Here is a 27,429-nt window from a genome sequence, read left to right as displayed (position 1 = left end):
TTCACTGTCGTCCTGCTGAGTTCACTGTCTGTATAACTCGTGATTACAAGGATGAGAGGAGATCTTATCGAAACATATAAGATTGTTAAGGGGTTGGACACGTTAGAGGCAGGAAACATGTTCCCAATGTTGGGGGAGTCCAGAACCAGGGGCCACAGTTTAAGAATAAGGGGTAGGCCATTTAGAACGGAGATGAGGAAAAACGTTTTCAGTCAGAGAGTTGTGAATCTGTGGAATTCTCTGCCTCAGAAGGCAGTGGAGGCCAATTCTCTGAATACATTCAAGAGAGAGCTAGATAGAGCTCTTAAGGATAGCGGAGTCAGGGGGTATGGGGAGAAGGCAAGAACAGGGTACTGATTGAGAATGATCAGCCGTGATCACATTGAATGGCGGTGCTGGCTCGAAGGGCCGAATGGCCTCCTCCTGCACTTATTGTCTATTGTTATCACCTTCCCCACAGCCAACAATGGACCATTGTGGGCTCCACCCCTTCCTTGATCATTATTGATGTTTGCAAATCTTTTATTCATTTGTTCTGTGCGCCGTTCATACCTCTCGTTTCCCTCTCCCCCTGACTCTCCGTTTGAAGAAGGGTCTCGACCCAAAACGTCACCTATTCCTTCTCTCCAGAGGTGCTGCCTGTCCCGCTGAGTTGCTCCAGCATTTCGTGACTATCTTCAGTTTAAACCATCTGCATCTGCAGTTCGTCAGGCAGCATCTCGGGAGAGAAGGGATGGGTGACGTTTCGGGTCAAGACCCTTCTTCAGACGGAGAGTCAGGGGGAGAGGGAAACGAGAGGTATGAACGGCGCACGGAACAAATGAATGAGACCCGAAACGTCACCCATTCCTTCTCTCCCGAGATGCTGCCTGACCTGTTGAGTTACTCCAGCATTGTGGGTCTACCTTCGATTTTAACCGGCATCTGCAGTTTTTTTCCTCTGCATCTGCAGTTCCTCCTTGCACATCGCTTGCATTGAGCTAATGACGAAGGGCAAAAAAACTCAAGTGGAATAGAGCCAGTGAATTTTTTGACACCATCTTTTTGTCCCGCATCGAACGATTATCCCATTACGTTCTAGCCACCGTTAGACAATGCAGCACCAATCACCCATGGGCAAAATCCTTCGCACGAGGGAACAATTCAGCAGCCTGCATTATTTAACCAGCGTAAATGATTGGTGTGTGACCTTGTGTTGGAGGACATACTCTGTGGTGAAAGGTCACAGTGTGACTGACAGTGGTTGATGCCCCGCTCCTGTTCCGGCGTTCAGCGATTACTTGCTCAGTCTCTGCGTCTCGCGCTGAGCGTAGATTCTGGATTAGCATGTCCAGTTTGTCAAGACCAGTTCTCAAACCCCGGAGAACAGTTCGCGCCTCGAATAATTTCGTTTCTCCCTGCGCGCGTTAACATTGCACCATTGATGAAGAAGGGACATGACCTCCAGGAGAAGGTCGGCAAAGGGCGGTCACAGTGGCGCAGCGGTAGAGTTGCTGCCTTACAACGAATGCAGCGCCGGAGACCCGGGTTCCATCCTGACTGCGGGCGCCGTCTGTACGGAGTTTGTACGTTCTCCCCGTGACCTGCGTGGGTTTTCTCCGAGATCTTCGGTTTCCTCCCACACTCCAAAGACGTGCAGGTTTGTAGGTTAATTGGCTGGGCAAATGTAAAAATTGTCCCTAGTGGGTGTAGGATAGTGTTAGTGTGCGGGGATCGCTGGGCGGCGCGGACTCGGTGGGCCGAAGGGCCTGTTTCTGCGCTGTATCTCTAAATCTAAAAAAAATCTAGAAGGCAGTCTGAGTCAGGTAATGCTTACCACGTAGGTATTTTCCCCATGGTGATTGCAATTGGCCTTCAACACTTTACTGGAATCCTAATCTCAATCAATAGACAATAGGTGCAGGAGGAGGCCCTTCGGCCCTTCGAGCCAGCACCACCATTCAATGTGATCATGGCTGATCATTCACAATCAGTACCCCGTTCCTGCCTTCTCCCCATACCCCCTGACTCCGCTATCCTTAAGAGCTCTATCTAGCTCTCTCTTGAAAGCATCCAGAGAATTGGCCTCCACTGCCTTCTGAGGCAGAGAATTCCACAGATTTACAACTTTCTGACTGAACAAGTTTTTCCTCATCTCTGTTCTAAATGACCTACCCCTTATTCTTAAACTGTGGCCCCTGGTTCTGGACTCCCCCAACATTGGGAACATGTTTCCTGCCTCTAACGTGTCCAGTCCCTTAATAATCTTATATGTTTCGATAAGATCCCCTCTCATCCGTCTAAATTCCAGTGTATACAAGCCTAGTCGCTCCAGTCTTTTAACATACGACAGTCCCGCCATTCCGGTAATTAACCTAGTGAACCTACACTGCACGCCCTCAATAGCAAGAATATCCTTCCTCAAATCAGGTGGGCGTGTGTGTTTAAAAATATATATTGGACGTAGGGTTGCCAACTTCCTCACTCCCAAATACGGGACAAGGGGTGATGTCACCGCCCCGCGTGACCTCACCCACCCAGCCAAACTATAAATTTAGCCCAACATACGGGATGTCCCGGCTAATACAGGACAGTTGGCGACCCTAATTGGAAGCCACCCTTTGAAAAACAACAGGGGCATGGGCAGTTCCTTTCTCCACAGTAAGTTCCACCAACTCTGGTCAGCTGCAGCAAAATGGCCTCTATACCCGGTTGTCCAGGCGTGGGGTTGCGAGCAAAACGATCAGCAGAGCACTTCGAAGGTAGCCACAGAACGCTGGAGTAACTCAGCGGGACAGGCAGCATCTCTGGGGAAAAGGAATGGGTGACGTTTCGGGTCAAGACCCTTCTTCAGACCGAGAGTCAGGGGAAAGGGAAACGAGAGATATAGACGGTGACAGAGAACAAATGAAGGAAAGATATGCAACAGAAAGTAACAATAATAAGGAAAACAGCCCAAAAAAGTGTGTTCATTGGCGATGGAAAAATCATAAAACTAGGAGCATTCTTCTGCTGATTCCAGCGTTTCACCTGTAGGCACTAGAGCATGGAATTACAATCTTTCCCTTTAAATACTTGGATGACTGGTTCCGCGTGCATGATTATATCATGTTACAATTTTATTCACCACCAGCTCAACCGGTTTGGGCAGCTGAAGGCAGGTACAAATTCCAGGATAGACACCAAACGTTGGATTAACTCAGTGGGACACGCAGCATCTCTGGATCGAAGGAAACTCATTCCTTCTCTCCGGAGATGCTGCCTGTCCCCGCTGAGTTACTCCAGCATTTTGTGCCTTATCCTTGGTGTAAACCAGCACCTGCAGTTCCTTCCTGCACATTTTGCCTACCGTTGTTGCCTTGCTTGTTCCACACGCCCACTCGTTTCCCCCACACATTCAAGTGAGTAACTCAGTGCCTGATTCCAGGAGTCAGATGGATAGACCCCACTGATTGTTGCTCTCGGCATCTACTGCATGTAGACTGGTAGAATGAGCTTATCGCCCAGCAGTGACATGCATCAGTGACAGCGTGGCATGTTACAGCGCCAGTTAACGAGGTTACTGCCATCAGGTTCTCACCGTTAAGGCGAATTGTAGATTGACGCCTCGTGACAAAGTGGTATCGCCACGGCAAAACAGAGCAGGTAACAGGAAAGGCTTCAACTTGATCCGGAAGACTTTTAGATCGCAGGGATGCTCACATTAAATTCCATTCTGCGGAATTTAGAAGGACGAGAGAAACATATAAAACTCTTAAAGCATTGGACAGGCTAGATGAAGGAAAAATGTTCCCGACGTTGGGGGAGTCCAGAATCAGAGGTCACAGTTTAAGAATAAGGGGTCGGCTATTTAGGGCTGAGATGAGGAAAAACCTTTTCACCCAGAGAGTTGTGAATCTGGAATTCTCTGCCACAGAAGGCAGTGGAGGCCAATTCACTGGATGTTTTCAAGAGAGTGTTGGATTTAGTTCTTAGGGTTAAAGGAATCAAGGGATTTGGGGAAAAATCAGGAACGGGATACTGATTGTGGATGATCAGCCATGATCATATTGAATGGTGGTGCTGGCTCGAAGGGCCGAATGGCCTACTCTTGCACCTATTTTTTATGTTCTAAAGAGCTTGTTTCTGGAAGATGCTGCTGAACTGAGATCCTTCCCACACCCAATCAAGGAATGAGTGTAGGAGGTACATGGATAGGCCAGGTTTGGAGAGATATGGGCCAATCGCAGGCAGGTGGACTAGTGTAGGTAGGGTTGCCAACTGTCCCGTATTAGCCGGGACACCCCGCACTTTGGGCTAAATTGGTTTGTCCCATACGAGACCGCCCTTGTCCCATATTCGGCCTGAAATAGGCCGCGGGATTTTTTCACCGCCCAGCGGGGGCTTCAATATCGGGAGCCCCGACCGCCCCGACGTGGCAACTCCAACAGCCTGACCGCGGGACAAGACGGCAGGGAAGAGAAAAAGACATTCTGGCCTTCCATCACAGTGAGGAGGGACTGGAGGAGACTCACTGTGATGGATGTTTCTTTTTGTTTGGTGTTAGTTGTGACTGTATGTGTTATTGCATTTTTATTGATTATTCTTATTGGTCTTATTGTTTAACTGCGGGTAATGTTTCATTTTACTACACATTTATGTGTATGTGACAAATAAACGACTATTGACTATTGACTATTGATTGACAGTGTAGGCTAACGGAGTGTGTTCGGGGAGTGGGGCCGAGTGTGTTCGCCTAACGGAGGTTGCGTAACAACCCGCCTCCCGGCCCGGGCGGCCGCCATTGTTGGAGCGGGAGCACGTGGCCGCCAGCTGGGTAGTGGGGCGTGGGGCGGTGACGTCACCTTGTCCCGTATTTGGGAGTGAGATATAAGAAAATAACTGCAGATGCTGGTACAAATCGAAGGTATTTATTCACAAAATGCTGGAGTAACTCAGCAGGTCAGGCAGCATCTCGGGAGAGAAGGAATGGGTGACGTTTCGGGTCGAGACCCTTCCTCAGACTTCACACTCCTTTGGGAGTGAGATAGTTGGCAACCCTAAGTGTAGGTGGGACATGTTGGTCGGTGTGGGCAAGTTGGGCCGAAGGGCCTGTTTCCACGCTGTATGACTATGTCTCTAAAATAAGTCGCAGCACATCTGTCATTTTTAAACAACGCCTTGTTATGATACTGGAGGATGCGGGCTCATCACTGTAGCAACAGTAACGGTGGGGGGATCAGTTAGACAGGATGGCTCTGGGGCAGAGTGTTCCCAGCACATGGTGGCCACAGTGGCACTGAGGTAATTTACTGATGGCAAAATGGCTGTCACTTTCTCATAGGTGGGGACTGCATTGGTGGGCGCACAGCATTGGTGGGCGCACAGCATTGGTGGGCGCACAGATGAGGAGACGATGTGAAAAGCTGTGCATCGAGAAAGCAGAATGAATTGGCGTCAACCTGACCCTGTCTCCCCTGGGTATCGTTAACCCACAGAGTGAAGGAGGTGTTTTTATATCTGAGGCAATGCTGTTTACAGACGATTTTGGACAGTTCCTTTGGGGAGCAAATACTATGATTATGATAACTTGGCCTACAGGCTACAGACTTGGCCACTGGTCTGCTGTCTCGGTAGTGTAGCCGGGACATGTTGGCCGGTGTGGGCAAGTTGAGCCGAACGGCCTGTTTCCACACTGTGAGACTCTATGACTCTATGCCTGCGGTCTAAACTCTGGTTGACCCGGAATCAGAGACTGAAGTCCCCTCTTTTACCGACAGATGCTCCTGCATCCCAGGTCTGCTCTCGCAAGAAATGGGCGGCTTGCAAAAATAACTTTCTCTGTTGGAGTGTCCTAAAGGGGAGAGAGTGGAACAAAAGCTTTTCACTGTACCTCAGTACACGTGACAATAAACTAAATGGATCTGAACTGAACTGGGTGGTGGAGTTGCCCCAACCCACTGTTTAATATCAGAAACATAGAAAATAGGTGCAGGAGTTAAGGGTTGCCAACTTCCTCGCTCCCGAATAACAGCCAACAGAGCCTACAGGTACCGAACGAAACTACATAGCAGTCACACAAAAAAAAAGAACACAAGACACACGACCCCAACACAAACGTCCATCACAGTGACTCCAAACACCCCCTCACTGTGATGGAGGTAACAAAACTTCCACTCTCTACCCCACGCCCACGGACAGACAGCTCGTCCCTGACCGACCCGCACAGTCCCCGCAAGGGATAAAGGGTGATGTCACCGCCCCGCGTGGCCTCACCCAGCCAGCGGCCACGCGCTCCCGCTCCACCAATGGTGGCCGCTGGCTGGGTGAGGTCACGTGGGGCGCGGGGCGCTTCCTTGGGAGCGAGGAAGTTGGCAACTCCTACCAAGGGCGGTCCCGTACGGGACAAACTAATTTAGCCGGCTAATACGGGACAGTTGGCAACACTAATTTGCCCCGACCACTGTTTAATATTAGAGACACAGAAACTAGGCGGCACGGTGGCGCAGCGGTAGAGTTGCCGCCTTACAGCGAATGCAGCGCCAGAGACTCAGGTTCGATCCCGACTACGGGTTTTCTCCGAGATCTTCGGTTTCCTCCCACACTCCAAAGACGTGCAGGTTTGTAGGTTAATTGACTGGGTAAATGTAAAAATTGTCGCTAGTGTGTGTAGGATAGTGTTAATGTGCGGGGATCGCTGGGCGGCACGGACCCGGTGGGCCGAAGGGCCTGTTTCCACGCTGTATTTCTAAATCTAAAAAATCTAAAATCTAAATCTAAAAACTCTAGGTGCAGGAGTAGGCCATTCGCCAAGGTGCACTGAAGGCCGGAAAGGATTGTCCTCCCTGTCGATGCTCCCCACATCTGGCGGCGATAGGTTTGTTCTCCTTCCCCCCCCCCCCCCCCCCCCAGCTGTCGTTACCAGAGTCCCGCTGGGACCCCCTTGTCATTCTGAAGCTGTCATCCCGATGTGGAGCAGAAATCACAGGTGACCTTGCGCCAGACCTCTCCACTCGCTCCGCGGCGCTCGATGAATTGTAAACGGGAAGCCATCTCCTTGGCGTGCGGAACGTCTCGGGCCTGCCTGCCTGCCTGTCAACCTGTCAGCTTGCTCTGGCTTCCCGGCAATTATGGGTGTCACAGGGCAGGTGGGAAGTAGCTGTTCATGCCTATTCATGCCACGCACAGCAACACACACACACACACACACACACACACACACGCACAGCAACACACACACACACACACACTGCTCAATCTCCCCTTCCCTTCTGCATGCAGGAGACGTGCGCAGATGATTTGCAGTCTGTGTCCCACCTCATTCCCTCTCCTCTATTCCCACCTTCCCCCCTTCCCCAGCCAGCCCCTGCCACACAGTCACATGGTTTGAATCATCTGCTGCACAGGAAGCCAGATGCCACAAATGTGAGATTAGTTTTAATGAGCCAGACGCGTCCCAGACCCTGAACACTGCAGACGATCGATCGCAGCGACCGAGATGTGCTGGGCATTAGCTCTGTCTATATCCGCAGGCACTCCACCTCAGCAGCAAAAAGGGGTCGTCAGCAGATGGTTTCAATTTAAATACAGACGAGTGGAACTTAACGTGGTTAGACTGAATACACCAGGTGACAAGCAAGGAGCGGGGAGCAGAGTTTGGCAACAGGCACAGGATGGGGGACTGAGTGTGGGGGGGACTGCCGTGAGGGGGGGGGGGCAAAGGGGAAACAGCCCTGAGGGGGGGGGGACAAAGGGGGAACTGCCCTGAGGGGGGGGGGAACAAAGGGGGAACGGCCCTGAGGGGGGGAACGAAGGGGGAACGGCCCTGAGGGGGGGAACAAAGGGGGAACGGCCCTGAGGGGGGGGGGGACAAAGGGGGAACGGCCCTGAGGGGGGGGAACACAGGGGGAACGGCCCTGAGAGGGGGGAACAAAGGGAGAACTGCCCTGGGGGGAACGAAGGGGGAACTGCCCTGGGGGGGAGGAACGAAGGGGGAACTGCCGTGAGGGGGGGGGGGGACAAAGGGGGACTTGGCGTGGGGGTGGGGGGGCACCGAGGACTTAGGGGGAACCACAAATGGAATGTGTTCACAAATGGTTTGTGTTCAAATGGGATTCTTGTAACATTGTCGACGGCCTTCAGCTCAGGTTTGCAAAACAAAGACTACCCCACCTGATTGTCACATGTGACAAATCACAATCATTCATTCATTCATTCTAATATCTCGGCCGATTCTCTTTGTCGGCCACAAAGGCTTCAAGACCACAAATAAAATCAAAATCCCTGTCCTCGTGACACTTTTTGTGTCTCTCAAGCTGCTTTTAGTACCTGATATTGCTGCTCTGATTTGTGATGTGCTGCAGTACGCTCCCATCAGGTTCCCCAATCTAACGCCCATGGATCAAGGCAGCGGGTGGAGCCACTGCCTCGCAACGCCAGGGACCCAGGTTCGATCCTGACCTCGGGTGCTGTCTGTGTGGAGTTTATACGTTCGGGTGCTGTCTGTGTGGAGTTTATACGTTCAGGTGCTGTCTGTGGAGTTTATACGTTCTCCCTGTGACCGCGTGGGTTTCCTCCGGGTGCTCTGGTTTCCTCCCGTATCCCAAAGATGTGCAGGTTCTCAGGTTAATCGGCTTCTGTAAATTGCCGCAAGTGTGCAAGCAGTGGATGGGAAAGTGGAATAACACACAACTAATGTGAATGGGTGAACGATGGTCTTTACACTTTGGAGATACATAGGGTTGCCAACTATCTCACTCCCAAATACGGGACAGGGTGACGTCACCGCCTCGCGCCCCACGTGACCTCACCCAGCCAACGGCCACGTGCTCCCGCTCCGCCAATAGCGGCCGGCCCGGGCAGAAACAGGCCCTTCGGCCCACCGAGCCCACGCCAACCAGCGGTCACCCCATACACTCGCACTATCCTACACACTGGGGCCAGTTTGCAATTTTACCGAAGCCAATTAACCTCCAAACCTGCACGTCTTTGGAGCGTGGGAGGAAACCGGAGCACCCGGAGATAAACCCCCCCAGTGGGCCGAAGGGCCTGACTCCAAGCCATATCTCTAAACTCTCATTTTCTACGCCCTCTCTCAGCGAGCTGCCTGTACGACTCGCTCAGAACTCACTGCACCTTTCGAGGAAAAAGTTAACCAAATACATGAAGTGGAAAAAATATATACCGGGCTGTGGGAAGGGAAATAGAATCCGGCCAAGTCATTTGTTAACACAACCGCACAGAAAAGTTCTCTGTAGATGGAAATCAGGTTAATCTGCAGCAGAGTCATTCTGTGCATGTGTCTGTGTGCCAGAGTGCCTGTCAGGAAATTTGCTTTCTCATTTTGCAATGGTATTGTCATTCCCTCTGCTTATTTTCTCTGGGCTCCTACCCTTTCAGATGATGTCAAAGAGCAAACTCAGCTGCAATGAGATTTTCAACACGACACAAAGAACCAACAATATATCTTATTAACTCGCGGAACAGCCAGCTTCTACTGATCCTGTTTTGCCAAAACCTTACTCTTTTAAAGGGGCAACTTCCAAACAGAGTTCCTTGTTTCTGCTAAGTTCTGTGACCTGCAGGGTCCTCAGATTTAACCCCTTGTGTGCCCTGATGTCTGTGCCTGGTGAAGGCGGGGGTCTTGTAAAATTCCCACTCCTTTACTCCAAACCTATTGATCCTTGATTTATTGACTATACCGTGTGGAAACAGGCCCTTCGGCCCAACTTGCCCATTCCAACCAACGCATCCCATTTACACTAGTCCCACCTGCCTGTGTTTGGCCCATAAGGTAGAGATAGATAGATTCTTGATTAGACAATAGACAATAGGTGCAGGAGTAGGCCATTCGGCCCTTCGAGCCAGCACCGCCATTCAATGTGATCATGGCTGATCATCCACAATCAGTACCCCGTTCCTGCCTTCTCCCCATACCTCCTGACTCCGCTATCATTAAGAGCTCTATCTAACTCTATCTTGAAAGCATCCAGAGAATTATTCTCCATTGCCTTTTGTGGCAGAGAATTAGAACAGGTGTCAGAGGTACAGAGGGTATGGGAAAGAAGCAGGAGAATAGAGTTAGGAGTGAGAGATAGATCACCCATGATTGAATGGGAGAGTAGACTTGATGGGCCGAATGGCCTCATTCTACTCCTATCACCTATGACCTTATGACATAATGCTGTTTGAATGGCAAAATAAATGGGGTCCAGCAGTTTCTAGGACCTCATTTTGAACTGCATTGTCAGCAAAGTAACATGGCCAGGATGGGCCGAATGGCATCCTGTGTTGGAATTCAACACTGAAATAGTTGCTGAAATTCAAATGGGTTGCTGATGTTCTCAGCCCTAGCCCGCTCATCCTCTCCCTGTAGCTCAGGCCCTTGAGTCCTGGCAACATCCTGGTGTAAGATCTTCTCTGAACCCTTTCCAGCTTGACATTCTGTTTCCTACAACATGGTGACCAAACCTGACCATAAAAGTCTAAACGTGACCTCACCGATGTCTCTTGCAACTGTGACATGATCTCCACATTCAGGGATATTTTCTTCCCAGCTGTTATCAGGCCACTAAACCATCTACTGCCATAGGATAGTAACAAGGCAAATGCTGCTTCTAGTTGCAAGGCATCTTTAACATTGTCAAACCACTCGAGATACTTCACCGAACCGTCTTATAGAAACATATAAGGATCTTATAGAAACATATAAAATTCTTAAGGGGTTGGAGAGGCTAGATGCGGGAAGATTGTTCCCGATGTTGGGGAAGTCCAGAACCAGGGGTCACAGCTTAAGGATAAGGGGGAAGTCTTTTAGGACCGAGATGAGAAAACATTTCTTCACACAGAGAGTGGTGAGTCTGTGGAATTCTCTGCCACAGAAGGTAGTTGAGGCCAGTTCATTGGCTATATTTAAGAGGGAGTTAGATGTGGCCCTTTTTGCTAAAGGGATCATGGGGTATGGAGAGAAGGCAGGTACAGGCTACTGGGCTGGATGATCAGCCATGATCATATTGAATGGCGGTGCAGGCTCGAAGGGCCGAATGGCCTACTCCTGCACCTATTTTCTATGTTTCAAACAATAAATTGATGGCGCCGCTAGAATATTAGGGCGGATGATCAATGGGATACGTTTTACGCAGTGTTTTACACGGTGAAAGAGTGTTAGAGAGACAACATAAGAGCTTGAAAGCTGACAGCTTTTTTTTTGAAGGAAGGGTCCTGACCCGAAACGTCAGTCATCCTTTGTACCCAGAGATGCTGCCTGACCCGCTGAGTTACCCCAGCAGCCGTTAGTGCTGTCCTGTGACGTTAGAAATAAATGCCGCATTCAGAACAGCGTTGTCGTGACTCGTGTGTTGCCTGGAGCTAATTCTCTACCTATTCTCTCCCCATCCCCACCCCACCCCAGCCATGAAGACAGACCGTAAACGATTAAAAGCGGAGAAGGCCGACTTGGTAAACCAGATGCAACAACTCTACGCCACACTTGAGAGTCGGGAGGAGCAGCTCCGGGATTTTATAAGGAATTACGAGCAACACAGAAAGGTAAATATAAGAAAATAACTGCAGATGCTGGTACAAATCGAAGGTATTTATTCACAAAATGCTGGAGTAACTCAGCAGGTCAGGCAGCATCTCGGGAGAGAAGGAATGGGTGACGTTTCGGGTCGAGACCCTTCTTCAGACTGATGTCAGGGGGGCGGCCCGCCCATTCCTTCTCTCCCGAGATGCTGCCTGACCTGCTGAGTTACTCCAGCATTTTGTGAACAGAAAGGTAAATAACATTCTGTAAATTCACGGTGGGTCTGAAGAAAAGGGCGATGTTCAGAGGTGCTTATTGCTGGTTTTGCTTAAGTTCATAAGTGATAGAAACAAAATGATGCCATTCGGCCCATCAATTCTACTCCGCCATTCAATCATGGCTGATCTATCTCTCCCTCTCAATCCCATTCTCCTCCCTTCTCCCGAAAACCTCTGACTCCCGTTCTAATCAGTAATCTATCTATCTCTGCCTTAAATATCTCCATTGACTTGGCCTCCACAACCTCCAAAGACGTGCAGGTATGTAGGTTAATTGGCTTGGTAAATGTAAAAATTGTCCCTAGTGGGTGTAGGATGGTGTTAGTGTGCGGGGATCGCTGGTCGGCGCGGACACGGTGGGCCGAAGGGCCTGTTTCCACGCTGTATCTCTAAACTAACTAAACAATAGACAATAGGTGCAGGAGTAGGCCATTCAGCCCTTTGAGCCAGCACCGCCATTCAATGCGATCATGGCTGATCACTCTCAATCAGTACCCCGTTCCTGCCTTCTCCCCATACCCCCTCACTCCGCTATCCTTAAGAGCTCTATCCAGCTCTCTCTTGAAAGCATCCAACGAACTGGCCTCCACTGCCTTCTGAGGCAGAGAATTCCACACCTTCACCACTCTCTGACTGAAAAAGTTCTTCCTCATCTCCGTTCTAAATGGCCTACCCCTTATTCTTAAACTGTGGCCCCTTGTTCTGGACTCCCCCAACATTGGGAACATGTTTCCTGCCTCTAATGTGTCCAATCCCCTAATTATCTTATACGTTTCAATAAGATCCCCCCTCATCCTTCTAAATTCCAGTGTATACAAGTCTATGGCAATGAATTCCACAGATTCACCACCCTCTGACTTAATAAATTCCTCCTCGTCTCCTTCCTAAAGGAACGTCCTTTAAGTCTGAGGCTACGACCCCTGGTGCTAGACTCTCCCACTAGTGGAAACATCCTCTCCACATCCACTCTATCCAGGCCGCTCACTATTCGGTAAGTTTCAATGAGCCCCCCCCCCCCCCCCCCTCATCCTTCCAAACTCCAGCGAGTTGGCACTCCTCTGTTAATCCTCCGCCCTTTCACATCGTCAGCTCGATTCCAAATGGCCAGTCTTAACCACTCTCCACCGGTTGCATGTGGACCTGATTCTAAAGCAGAGTCTGACCTGTTTCCAGTGAACATGCAATCTACTGACGGATGAGGAAGAGTTCATGGAGTGTACAGGTTGGAAACAGGCTCGAGGCGGCTTTCGGCACCTTGGCATTTTAATAGTCAGAATATTGAATAAAGAAGTTGGGAGGTCATGTTACAGTTGCACAAGACATTTAGAGTATCGTGTTCACTTTTGAGCACCCAGTCGTAGGAAAGATGTCGTCAAGCTGGAAAGGGTATAGAGAAGATTGACGAGGATGTTGTCGGGTCTCGAGGGCCTGAGCTACAGGGAGAGGTTGAGCAGGCTGGGACTCTATTCCTTGGAGCGCAGGAGGATGAGGGGTGATCTTATAGAGGTGTACAAGATCGTGAGAGGAATAGATCGGGTAGATGCACAGAGTCTTTTACCCAGAGTAGGGGAATCAAGAATCAGTGGACATATATTTAAGATGAGGGGGGAAAGATGTAGGAGGAACCCAAGGAGCAAAGGTGTCATCGGCGGCCACTCGAAGCGAGTATGACTATCCCCCTTTATGGAGGACGTCCGTGCGTGACTTTGTTTAACGTGAGGAGACTGGTGCACAGACAGCCACCACACGGTCCTTGACAGATCTGGGTCAGGATCCAGTGGCGTGGAGTCCAAGACGACCGGGGACCCTTTACTGCTGCAGCCTTCATCCATCCGCCTTCCCAGCCGTTGTGACGCTCCACTAAAGTCAGCCATCACCCTCCCTCCCTCCGCCTGTTCCACCGTTGAGGTCTTGGTTGGATCGCTCTTTGTCAGGGACCTTCCCCCCCCCCCCTCGACCTTACCGCCATGGGTGACCCTACCAGGAGCGTAGCTCCAGACGGCACCGCCCTCAGGATCTCAGGACCACACGAGCTTCTCCACCACGACACGGTGACAAGCCACGGAGAAGGGTGGTGGGTGTATGGGACGAGCTGCCGGAGGAGGTGGTTGAGGCTGGTACGATCACAACGTTTGAGAAAACGTCTGGACAAGTACACATATAGGATAGAAGGTTTAGAAGGATATATGGGCCAAACGCAGGCAGGGACTAGTGTAGATGGAACATGTTGGTCAGTCTGGGCAGGTTGGGCCGAAGGGCCTGTTTCCATGCTGTTTGACTCTTATGACTAGGCAATAAATAAGTGGCCTTACTCTGGGTCTTTATGTTCTACCCTGAGGATATTTACCATTGCATGGATGCCTGAATTGTAACGTTTCCTTTTCCTGATGTTGACATTCCTTACCTCATAGAATTTTCTAATCTTTCATGCATCATTTAGAAAATAGTCCCTTTCAAATCAGTGAACCTCGGAACAACGCCTTGAGAGCCAAACCAATGCTAGGGATCGTTTAGAAGTTTCATAGAGTCACGTGAATGATTATTTTGTAACGGAACTAACGGCACTTTAAACATGGTATGGATGTTGCATGGAAAAACGGAGAAAATAGGTGCAGGAGGAGGCCATTTGGCCCTTCGAGCCAGAACCAACATTGAGATGTTGTGCCATCTCAATGTCCCACTTTCACCCCCGTCCTCCCCCCCCATTGTCCTGAGGCTCTCTTTCCCTCCTTTACCTGTCCCCCTCCTCCCCAAGTCCTTTCACCGCTACCCTCTGCACTTTCTCCTTAGTTTAGAGATTCAAGAGATTTAGTTGAAACAGGCCCTGCGGCCCACCTAGTCCTTGCCCACCATTGATCACCCATTGTCTGAAGAAGGGTCTCGACCCGAAACCTCACCCATTCCTTCTCTCCCGAGATGCTGCCTGACCTGCTGAGTTACTCCAGCATTTTGTGTCTACCATTGATCCCCAATACACTACTTCTATCCTGCACACTAGGGACAATTTGCAGAGTGTGCAAGGAAATAGGAGCACCTGGAGAAAGCCCACGCAGTCACAGGGACAACGTACAAACTCCGCACGGACAACACCCGTAGTCAGGATTGAACCCAGGTCTCTGGCACTGTGAGGCAGCCACTCTACCGCTGCGCCAACGTGCCACCACTGCTCTTGGGTAAAAGAACTTCTGAGGACAAATACTCACTGGGCGCTGTTGTCCCAGGGGTCCATACATGGAGATGTGGTCCCAGGGATCCACACATGGAGATGTGGTCCATGGGGTCCATACATGTAGATGTGGTCCCAGGCTCCACACATGGAGATGTGGTCCATGGGGTCCATACATGGAGATGGTGCCCCAGGCTCCACACATGGAGATGGTGCCCCAGGCTCCACACATGGAGATGTGGTCCCAGGCTCCACACATGGAGATGTGGTCCTATGGTCCACACATGGAGATGTGGTCCTATGGTCCACACATGGAGATGTGGTCCCAGGGCTCCACACATGGAGATGTGGTCCCAGGCTCCACACACGGAGATGTGGTCACAGGCTCCACACATGGAGATGTGGTCCTATGGTCCACACATGGAGATGTGGTCCCAGGGCTCCACACATGGAGATGTGGTCCTATGGTCCACACATGGAGATGTGGTCCCAGGCTCCACACATGGAGATGTGGTCCTATGGTCCACACATGGAGATGTGGTCCCAGGGCTCCACACATGGAGATGTGGTCCTATGGTCCACACATGGAGATGTGGTCCCAGGCTCCACACATGGAGATGTGGTCCTATGGTCCACACATGGAGATGTGGTCCCAGGGCTCCACACATGGAGATGTGGTCCTATGGTCCACACATGGAGATGTGGTCCCAGGCTCCACACATGGAGATGGGGTCCATACATGGAGATGTGGTCCTATGGTCCACACATGGAGATGGTGTCCCAGCGCTCCACACATGGAGATGTGGTCCTATGGTCCACACATGGAGATGTGGTCCCAGGGCTCCACACATGGAGATGTGGTCCTATGGTCCACACATGGAGATGTGGTCCTATGGTCCACACATGGAGATGGTGTCCCAGGGCTCCACACATGGAGATGTGGTCCCAGGCTCCACACATGGAGATGTGGTCCTATGGTCCACACCTGGAGATGGTGTCCCAGGGCTCCACACATGGAGATGTGGTCCCAGGCTCCACACATGGAGATGTGGTCCCAGGGGTCCTTATCTCACGGCCGGGATGGACTGGGTTGTGGGTTTTAATGGTCACCTCCAGATGTTCCATGGTCCAGATCTCCTCCTCTGCTTCCCAAGTGCCGAGATAACTTGCAACCTTCATCCCCACCCTTGTAGGAGAGTGAAGATGCAGTGAAAGCTTTAGGAAAAGAGAAAGACTTGCTCGAACGAGAGAAGTGGGACCTGCGCCGGCAAGCCAAGGAGGCGACCGATCACGTGACTGCACTCCGAACGCAGCTAGACTTGAAAGAGAACAGGATTAAAGAACTGGAGGCGGAGCTGGCAATGGTAAGTGATAGGCCTGCAATCCCCTGCTCTGTATCAGGTGTGGAGTTACTCACCTGTAGGTGTGGGGAGTGAGGAGTGGCCACATGGGCTAAACAAGGGATGAACAACAGTCAACATGTGTGGGAAGGAACTGCAGACGCTGGTTTACACTGAGGACAGACAGAGTGCTGGAGTAGCTCAGCGGGACAGGCAGCGTCTCTGGAGAGAAGGAATGGGTGACGTCTGTCCTCAGTCTGCAGTCAGTCGACCCGAAACGTCACTCATTCATTCCATCCGGAGACGCTACCTGTCCCGCTGAGTTACCCCAGCATTGTGTGTCTATCCTCGATGGACAACAGTCCTTCCCGATCATTGGTGTGGAGGTGGAATGACCAGGTTTGGTCTCTCAGTTGGGGAAGAGTATTGATAAGGTTTGGGTCTGGGCGTCAATTATTTCCCTGTTATGTTTCACAAGGTCATTGGTAATAGGAGCAGAATTAGGCCATTCGGCCCATCAAGTCTACTCTGCCATTCAATCACGGCTGATCTATCTCTCCCTCCTAACTCCATTCTCCTGCCTTTGTTGACTATGTGCAGCCTGTAGGTTTTACTCTGTTGATGTGCACCATGTTGTCACTGGTAAATACGGTGATCGCACACAGTTCAAGTGATTTCAGACCCCTCCCAGAGTGATCGGTCAGATCTTCAACGATTCTTTATTGCCACCTGTGCCATTTAAGGTACAGTGAAATCCGATTTTCCAGACAGTCGTACCAGAAAAAAAGCAACAGCACACACAACTATATAAACATCCACCACAGCAGATTCCACATTCCTCACTGTGATGGAAGGCAGTAAAGTCTAATCTCCGTCCCTCTTTATTCTCCCGCGGTCGGAGCGATCGAAGCCCCCGCTTCAGAGCGATCAAAGCTCCTGCGGCTTGGAGCTCCCGAAGTTAGTCCCTGACCAGGTACCGCCAGCTCCACGATGTTAAAGTCCACAGGCTCCCGCGGTTGGAGCTCCCAAAGTCGGTCCCCAGCAAGAGGCCGCTAGCTCCGCGATGTTAGGCCGCAGTGCGGACGGAGATACGAAACGTAAAAAACAATCACATTCCTGTCGTGGTATGAGATTAAAAACCGTTTCCCCCACCCCCCATGTAATACAAAGCTAAAGAACACTAAAACGTACATTTAACACAAACTAAAAAACAACAAAGAAAGATAAGAAGCAGACAGACTGTTGGCGGGGCTGCCAGCCGCTGCCAGCGATGGGATTAACAGGATACACAGCCACACCGTTGCTATACGCAGTTCTTCGCCCTTTAAGAAAATGTGTGTTGATTTATCCCATTTAACAATGCGCTCACAGCAAGTCCATTCAGTTTAATTTTCATTGGCAGATAATAAACGTGTAAATTCTTTACAGCGACAGAATGCAGAAGGATGGCTCAGTAAACGGGCTGCAATGGCTCCCCTTTAACCATGTTGGTGCGAGATCGGAACTCAGAGCTGCTCTTGCTGTTCTTCGCAGTTGGGCACCAGAGCTACTGTCTTACGGCGCCAGGGACCCGGGTTCAATCTTGACTATGGGTGCTGTCTGTAAGGCGTTTGTACGTTCTCCCTGTGACTGCGTGGGTTTCCGCTTGGTGCTCTGGTTTCTTCCCGCCCTCCAAAGACGTCGTTAGGTTTGTAGGTTGATGGGCTTTGGTAAATTATCCCTGGTGTGTGGGATAGTGTTAGAGCACGGGGTGATCTGATCGCTGGTTAGGGCGGACTCGATGGGCCAAAGGGCCTGTTGCCGTGCTAGATCTCTAAAGCCTGAACCCTACAGTCTGGTGTTGAGAGCAGCAATGAGGAAGGCCAAGGAAGTAAGCGGGAGTGGGAGATGGGAACACCGTACAATGGACCGACCGGGGGGGGTTCAGAGAATGGCCCTGCGTCTGGCTTAGAGTACGATCAGAGAGACCACAGGCAAGGCTGGCAAGAATGATCCAGGGTAGCTCCACACCCAGCTATTGAGCTATTGAGGGCGTGCAGCGTAGGTTCACTAGGTTAATTCCCGGAATGGCGGGACTGTCGTATGTTGAAAGGCTGGAGCAATTAGGCTTGTATACACTGGAATTTAGAAGGATGAGGGGGGATCTTATTGAAACATATAAGATAATTAGGGGATTGGACACATTAGAGGCAGGAAACATGTTCCCAATGTTGGGGGAGTCCAGAACAAGGGGCCACAGTTTAAGAATAAGGGATAGGCCATTTAGAACGGAGATGAGGAAGAACTTTTTCAGTCAGAGAGTGGTGAAGGGGTGGAATTCTCTGCCTCAGAAGGCAGTGGAGGCCAGTTCGTTGGAAGCTTTCAAGAGAGAGCTGGATAGAGCTCTTAAGGATAGCGGAGTGAGGGGGTATGGGGAGAAGGCAGGAACGGGGTACTGATTGAGAGTGATCAGCCATGATCGCATTGAATGGCGGTGCTGGCTCGAAGGGCTGAATGGCCTACTCCTGCACCTATTGTCTATTGTCTATTGTCTATTGACCATGGGGGAGAAGGGAAGCACTACTGGAACAAACCGCCACTGAGGGCAGTAAAAGAATCAAAGGAAAGGGTGCAGGGAATGGTGAGAGATAAAGGTAGACCTATCAACTTGATCAAAGAGTAACATGGGGCTAGAAACAAGGAACAGCCGATGCTGGTTCACCAAGGAAAGACACAGAGTGCTGGAGTAACTCAGCGGGTCAGGCAGCATCTGTGGAGAACATGGGTAGGTGACGTTTCACAGAGTGCTGGAGTAACTCAGCGGGTCAGGCAGCATCTGTGGACAATAGACAATAGGTGTAGGAGGAGGCCATTCAGCCCTTCGAGCCAGCACCGCCATTCAATGCGATCATGGCTGATCACTCTCAATCAGTACCCCGTTCCTGCCTTCTCCCCATACCCCCTCACTCCGCTATCCTCAAGATCTCTATCCAGCTCTCTCTTGAAAGCATCCAACGAACTGGCCTCCACTGCCTTCTGAGGCAGAGAATTCCAAACCTTCACCACTCTCTGACTGAAAAAGTTCTTCCTCATCTCCGTTCTAAATGGCCTACCCCTTATTCTTAAACTGTGGCCCCTTGTTCTGGACTCCCCCAACATTGGGAACATGTTTCCTGCCTCTAATGTGTCCAATCCCCTAATTATCTTATATGTTTCAATAAGATCCCCCCTCATCCTTCTAAATTCCAGTGTATACAAGCCTAAATGCTCCAGCCTTTCAACATACGACAGTCCCGCCATTCCGGAAATTAACCTAGTGAACCTACGCTGCACGCCCTCAATAGCAAGAACATGGATAGGTGACGTTTCACAGAGTGCTGGAGTAACTCAGCGGGTCAGGCAGCATCTGTGGAGAACATGGATAGGTGACGTTTCACAGAGTGCTGGAGTAATTCAGCGGGTCAGGCAGCATCTGTGGAGAACATGGATAGGTGACGTTTCACAGAGTGCTGGAGTAACTCAGCGGGTCAGGCAGCATCTGTGGAGAACATGGGTAGCTGTGGTTTCGGGTCGGGTACCCTATGTGAAGAAGATGTGCAGATAAGGGAATAACGTTCAGTGCAAGATAACGTCCAGTAAACTCCCATTGAAGATAGTCCACAGGTCTCCAATCGGGTTGATAGTAGCTCCTAGTAGTTGGTGGGATGGTCTAGTTGCCTGATAACAGCTGGGAAGAAACTGTCCCTGAATCTGGAGGTGTGCGTCTTCACATTTATGAGCCAGGTTATTGTATTAGAAGTGGGGATGTTCACCAATGAACACACAACGGTCAATAATATTGAGGCAGCCCCTCATCCAATGAATCAGCCCATATCTCCACACATGAAAAACCTCGATAACATCCGGGCCCCAGCTGCTGTCAGTTTAGTTTAGAGATACAGCACGGAAACAGGCCCTTCGGCCCACCGGGTCCGCGCCGACCAGCGATCCCCGCACACCAACACTGTCCTACACCCACTAGGGACAGTTTTTACATTTACCAAGCCAATTAACCTACAAACCTGCACGTCTTTGGAGTGTGGGAGGAAACCGAAGATCTCGGAGAAAACCCACGCAGGTCACGGGGAGAACGTACAAACTCCGTACAGACAGCGCCCGTAGTAGGGATGGAACCCGGGTCTCCGGCGCTGCATTCGCTGTAAGGCAGCAACTCTACCGCTGCACCACCATGAGTGTCATCACAATGCCAAGCAGGGCAATGTCTACTGGGAGTGTCTAACCCCCCCCCCCCCCCCTCACCTACCCTTAACAATATTGTCAAGTGGCAGGAGCAGTGTTTCCTCCCCATTGCATGAAGAAGTGTTTGAATGGGGCGTAAAATGAATGAGCCACTCTGTCCTGGTGGGACTTTCTCCCTTGGTGCAGGTACAGTGACAGGGCCACTCTGCTAACCTGTGGCAAGCTGCAGGGGCAGGGCCACTCCGCTAACCTGTGGCAAGCTGCAGGGGCAGGGTGTCTGGAACAAGCACAACCAGTTTGCGTGCCGACCTGAATGTATATCCTGCTTCTGAAAAGCCGGGGCTGGGAGAATGGTTATTAATTATGATTTTGCTCCTGTCTCTTCAGCCTTGAATCTACATATGTATAAGACAGGGAGAGACACTTGCTGAATTCCAAACATTCGCTGTCAACTCACGGTAGTGTTGCAATGATTGTTTGCCCGGGGTTACAAATGGTGTCGTCACCAAGCTTCTCCAGCAAGGGACCAGCATGGACTCGAAGGGCCAAATGGCCTCTGACGTTGCTGTCACGAGATTATGATTCTGTGCAGAGAGCCATGCAGATACAGTGGGCCTGAGCGGCCTCTTTCTCTGCCGTACTGCGCAACGTAAAGTGCGTGTGTAGCATCCTGTCAGGCCTCGTCACGGTCAGGTCAGCAGTGTGCCGGAGGGCAGTGAGGTGACAAGGTACAAAGAACCAATGAATGAAAATAACAAATCAAAGCCCGCACTGACCATCAAGGATAGGTGGAGCCCACAATGATCCAGTGTGCTGGAGGAAGGCTTGAAATCCCAGCTGGGGGCCACACTTAAGGATAGCCGGCACTAACGCCTTGACCCATCCTCTGTAGACAATGCACATCATGAGCTTGAACGTGCCAGGGTAAGGGTCTGTGGATTCAACAGACAATAGGTGCAGGAGGAGGCCATTCAGCCCTTCGAGCTAGCACCGCCATTCAATGTGATCATGGCTGATCATTCTCAATCAGTACCCCGTTCCTGCCTTCTCCCCATACCCCCTGACTCCGCTATCCTTAAGAGCTCTATCTAGCTCTCTCTTGAATGCATTCAGAGAATTGGCCTCCACTGCCTTCTGAGGCAGAGAATTCCACAGATTCACAACTCTCTGACTGAAAAAGTTTTTCATGTATTAACCAGAGCAGTTAATCTTGCCAAGGGTTGAGAAACATAGAAAAGTACAGTGCAGGAGCAGACCCACGAAGTTAGTGCCAAACAGGATGCCAAATCAAACTAATCACGTCTGCAACGAGATTTAATTGGAGTAACGTAGTCATCAGAATGGGTGTGAAACTGCTCCATACCAGGCAGTAAGGCTGGCTCAGCGGTAGAATTGCTGCCTCACAGCGCCAGAGACCCTGGTTCCATCCTGACCACGGGTGCTGTCTGTACGGAGTTTGTACGTCCTCCGAGATTTTCGGATTCCTCCCACATTCCAAAGACGTACAGGTTAGTAGGTTAATTGGCTTGGTATAGATGTTAAAATGTGTCCCTAGTGTGTGTGGGGATAGTATTAATGTACGGGGATCTCTGGTCAGCATGGACACGGTGGGCCGAAGGGTCTGTTTCCGTGCTGTATCTCTAAACTAAACTAAAAAAAAAGCACATTTGCAACATGTTAGCACTACATTTCACCAGAAATTCCATGGTTGCTGTGGGAGAAAAGACACGTACATCATCATATCCTGCTGTCTAACGTCAAGAGACCAACGGTACATGCCTTGTGCTGCCATCGGTACAAATGTGTAGTTCTGAGTTTCACTGGACCTCTCAGACGGTTGATGTTCGACTCCATGGGCGGGTGGGTGCCCAGCCTCCAGTTCTGTCGTCTCTTCCACAATGCAAGCTCAGTAGTCCAGGGAGCTGATATCGCCCAGACCCCTGGGCAAATAGAGGACCCTGATCACAGGAGAATAAGTGAAGCACAGAAAAAGACTCAGAGTGCGTAGGAAGGAACTGCAGATGCTGCTTTACACCGAAGATGGGCGCAAAGTGCTGGAGTAACTCAGCGGGTCAGGCAGCATCTTGGGAGAGAAGGAATGGGTGACGTTTCGGGTCAAGCCCCTTCTTCAGCCTGAGAGTTGGGGGAGAAGTATGAAAAGATACAAAGAACAAATGAATGAAAAGCAGGAAAATAACAAATGAAAGCCAGCACCGACGATCAAAGAAAGGTGGAGCCCACAACGCACCATTGTTGGTTGTGGAGAAGGTGATAAGAGGGATAAGGTTAAAAAAGAGTGCTGGAGTAACTCAGCGGGTCAGGCAGCATCTGTGGAGAACATGGATAGGTGACGTTTCACAGAGTGCTGGAGTAACTCAGCGGGTCAGGCAGCATCTGTGGAGAACATGGATAGGTGACGTTTTGAGTTGGGAAAAGGTAATGCAACAGGACCAAAGCACTGGATGTAACTCAGCCAGTCAAGCAGCATTTCCAGAGGATATGGAGAGGTGGATTTTAAATGTGGTTGTTCAGTGAAGTGCAGCCGATGTGAAGGAAAAAATCTGCAGGCGCTGGTTTAAATCGAAGGTAGACACAATATGCTGGAGTAACTCAGCGGATCAGGCAGCATCTCGGGAAAGAAGGAATGGGTGACGTTTCGGGTCATTTTGTTTCTACCTCTGAGCAGTAGATGTCCAGGATCGGACAATTTGCACTCTTGGTGGATGCATTAATCTGTCTAAAATAAACATTTAAAAAAGAGATTTTTGAGCAACGTATCTATCGCCTGTTAAGGTGAAGCTGTCGTCTTTCTAGCCCGTGGTGCCGTTCCTACAATGGGCCAAGCTGACCACATATCACCATGAAGGGTCTCGCCCCATAACGTCACCCATCCCTCCTCTCCAGAGATGCGGCCTGTCCCGCTGAGTTACTCCAGCGTTTTTGTGTCTACTGATATTTTATTAGTTCGTCATTGATATCAGTGTGCAGTAACAAAATCGGTTTGACGTAAAAATTTAAATTCACTGGTGTCTTTGGTTCAGAATGCTTCCTTTGTAAGGGCCAGGATAAAGGGAAAGACCTTGGGAGCCCCTTTCACGGGACAGAAGGGGCAGTTCTGAGAGCGTTTCCACTTCCGTCAGCTGTGTGGTGGCTGTAGCAAATGTAAGAACAAGGAACTGCAGACGCCAGTTCACATAAAAGGTCACACACAGTGCTGGAGTAACTCAGTGGGTCAAGCAGCATCTCTGCAGAACATGGAGGAGTGGACCTGGTCCAAATCATCGCCTATCCATGTTCTCCAGAGATGCTTCCTGACCCGCTGAGTTACTCCAGCACTCTGTGAAACGTCACCTATCCATGTTCTCCAGAGATGCTGCCTGACCCGCTGAGTTACTCCAGCACTCTGTGAAACGTCACCTGTCCATGTTCTCCAGAGATGCTGCCTGACCCACTGAGTTACTCCAGCACTCTGTGTCGGCCTAGTATTAGCAGGCTGCTGGTGATCTCCATTCAGGCCGTTTCGCTTGTTCCTCGTGCATGTATGCCATAACTTTCACTTTCTCTCCGACCTACCTCAAGAGGGTTTCCATGATATACTGACTTTTATCTTCTCTTTTATTCCTTTCTTCTTTTCCGTCTTTCTTTGCATTCATTGTAGCTCTCAGCTTTTACCCCCTCCCAGAGCCCCCTGTCATCCCCCTGTCCAGGCCCTGTGTATGTGGGGAGACGCTCAGGTGGAAGGTCCTTTAGGGCAGAACACGTTAGGTCATTCTCTGTGCCGTGCTATCTCCCCAGATAATGAACCGTACAGGCCAGAAAATGGAATTCCGCATTTTCGATCGTCCAGCTGAGAAGGAGCCCTCCCCCCGAGTGCTGGCGGTAAGACGTGCGCCGAGAAACTCTATCACGCACTATGTGTATTTGAATGGTGTCCTGTTGTACGATTAGCACCACTCAGTCACCTCAGGCCACCTGAACTCTGCCGTTAGTCCCGGGCTGGTGTGCACGCTTACATCCTGTTACTAACTGGTGGCCGCAATGTGTCCCTGCATCTCACACATTGCTCTGGGGCAGATCTTATACATCTGGAGTACGTGATCCAGGTTTGTGCCACCGACCAAGCTTCCCTTCACCCCTGTCCTGCCTCCTCACGCCCTCCTCCGCCTCCTCTCCACGCCCACCCCCAACTGTGGTCATTGTGCATCACCCTGCTGCACTGCCCTGGAGTCACCCATCACCACCCACCCCCCCGCCCGCCCCCCCCTGCAGAATGACCTTCATGCAAACCTTCCTCGCTTTCTCCCGCTCACAAAAACCCTGGCCCTTGCTACTAACAAGATGTAGAGAGCACCTTCAGACAGATTCCAGTGATGAAAGAAGGCAGCTCAATGTCACGATTTCACCAGCAATAAATAGTGACGGGCAGTGAATGCCTGTGTCACCAGTGACGCTCACGTTCCAACCAATGCAGACATTTTAAAATCTGACTGGTGGATTAAATCTCTCGGCCTTACGAGGTGTCCTTCCTGAGGCCGGATGGAAGTATAAATTAATTGGAAAATTGATCCACTCTGGATTTAGCAGGAATTTGGCCGAGGTTGACCTAGCCTCCGACAATTGATGAAACATTGTCCTTGGCATTAATCCTTCAGTCAAAGGCTTGGAGAGCTCGGCTCAGTGTCAAGATGGCTTGCTCATTCAAATGCTCAGCCTTCCAACATCCTGCCGCCTTTGACTAAACATGATAAACTGCTGGAAACAAATGAAGATTATGATCACAGATGAAGATGATGAGGAAGACTAGTCTGACACATGTGCGTGGGGAGGAAGTGCAGATGCTGATTTACACGCAAGACAAAGACAACATGCTGGAGTAACTCAGTGGGTCAGGCAGCATCTCAGGGGAACATGGATAGGTGGCGATATTTCAGGTTGGGACCTTTCTCGAATGTTTGAAAAAGCCTATGTATTAAAGAGTCATAGAATCGTACGGCTTGGAAAGAGGCCCTTCAGCCCAACTTGCCCACACTGACCTACATATCCCATCCACACTAGTCCCGCCTGCCTGCCTGCCATGTACCCTCTCCCTGACTCTGAACAAGGGCCTCGACCCAACACCACCTATTCCTTTTCTCCATAAATGCTGCCCGACCCGCTGAGTTACTCCGGCATTTTGTATCAGTCTTCAGTCACACAGGTATGTTGGGCTGCCGGAACATACATATTACGTATTCATATCCAAGTGCTGGCAATGTCGTCCAATTAGTTGCTGCCCCCCACCCCCCCCCCCCCCCCCCTTGCTTGAACTCTACCATTTTATTTTCATGCCATTTATTTCACATCCACTGCTCTGAATGACTTGCTTTTCCATAAAAATCCCCAAACCACAGGGTAACGGAGAATAGCTCTGGCAAAAACAATTCCTTTTTAACATTTTATTAGCTTTCTTCCCCGAATCATGTTCAGTGTCACCCCACATCCCAAATGGATCAGTAAAATGTCTAAATTGTCCTTAGTGTGTAGGATAGTGCTAGTGTACGTGGCGCCATTGATCGGCATGGACTTGATGGGCCGAAGGGCCTGTTTCCACGCTGTATCTCGAAACTAAACTAATCTAAACTTTCTTGTGTAGGTATACCAATCCTTTGGGGTTGATTATTAGTTTTCAGGGTCTCCTTCAATAAGACCTGACCAGAATACTTAACTCACCTTTGTCAAAGGAGGTTTTGCTGATATAGCAGAATTAGAATAGGCACTAGTATTGAAAGTGCAATTTCACCTGACAAAGATATTCTTTAATAAGGACTCATTAAATATTGACTTCTGCACAGGAAACCCTAGCAGTATGTCTGTCTAGTGTACTAGTCCCACGAGCCAAAAATGTGGACAGGCCACATTCTGAATTCTGCTACCATTGGCTTTAGTCCCTGTTTAGTGCGGGTGTCAGGGGTTGTGGGAGAAGGCAGGAGAATGGGGTTAGGAGGGAGAGATAGATCGGCCATGTTTGAATGGCGGAGTAGAATTGATGGGCCAAATGGCCTAATTTTGCTCCTATCAGTGTTCTGCACATGGCCATGAGCTACGTATTACAAACATCCCAAACATGGTTATACTGAGAAACAGATGAAGTGCAATCGGAGAACGCTGGAACAGTTACAGGCCGTGATGCATCCCATGTGGAAGGCAGGGGTTCCTGTGTTAAATATTCATTGCAGGATATCAGGCGGTACCTTATCAGTAACAATGAAGATGAGAGAAGCTAAGAAGGAAGCAGGCCATAAGGCAGAGTTCCAGCAGCCGTTGGCATCGAGGCACGGTTTGTTATGGCAACGCACTAACAACTGCTCCATTTTCTGGATTGTTCAGGAAACGGGTTGTTAAAGCTTCATGCAAATCCCTACTCACCCACACTTGCGGAAGCCTACAGCTAGACGTTCTAGTCCTGCCTCAGACTCTCAACTATTTCAGTCATCTTGCCCTACACGTGATTCATGCACGCACAAATGAATCTGTGGTGGGATTTTACACCAATCTGTTACCTAACCACAGAGGTTCAGGGCAATCTATAAAGTCTTAAATCCAAACGGGCAATTTCAAGGTTTAATAAGATTGTTTGTGTCTGGGTTTGTTGGCGGGGCTGTGAAAGATGTACTGTATTGTCCTTTGAAGTACACTCATGGTTTATAGTGTCATTTCTTCAACATGTACTGCAGTATATGCAGAAATCCACCGGCAACCAAAGGTCGAGTAAGCACTTCAACAGTCTACTTCAGAGAGGAAGATATAAACGTACACACTCGCACACGCACACACATGCATAAATGGTACCAACCTTCGGGTTGTGTCGTGATGTTTTAATGTGTGTTAGTGCTAGTTGTGCCTCAAACTCTGTCGTTCGGACTCTGTGAAATAGTCAGTAATGTGGACTGATGGAGCACAGTGCAA

At 50.1% G+C, this 27,429-nt stretch overlaps 1 protein-coding gene across 1 annotated transcript in view; it reads left to right on the top strand.

Annotated features, from left to right (window-relative positions):
* LOC144608095 (kazrin-like) overlaps window positions 1-27,429 on the top strand; it is a 199,160-nt gene that overhangs the window by 120,162 nt on the left and 51,569 nt on the right. Inside the window, exons 4-7 of the mRNA XM_078425421.1 lie at window positions 11,369-11,505; window positions 16,120-16,290; window positions 24,280-24,363; window positions 26,608-26,800. Coding sequence (XP_078281547.1) covers window positions 11,369-11,505; window positions 16,120-16,290; window positions 24,280-24,363; window positions 26,608-26,800 — 585 coding nt within the window. The remainder of the gene's footprint in view (window positions 1-11,368; window positions 11,506-16,119; window positions 16,291-24,279; window positions 24,364-26,607; window positions 26,801-27,429) is intronic.

The sequence above is a fragment of the Rhinoraja longicauda genome, chromosome 30 (genome assembly GCF_053455715.1).
Source record: "Rhinoraja longicauda isolate Sanriku21f chromosome 30, sRhiLon1.1, whole genome shotgun sequence".
Classification (NCBI taxonomy): domain Eukaryota; kingdom Metazoa; phylum Chordata; class Chondrichthyes; order Rajiformes; family Arhynchobatidae; genus Rhinoraja; species Rhinoraja longicauda.
This window is presented reverse-complemented; position numbering and strand designations above follow the sequence as displayed.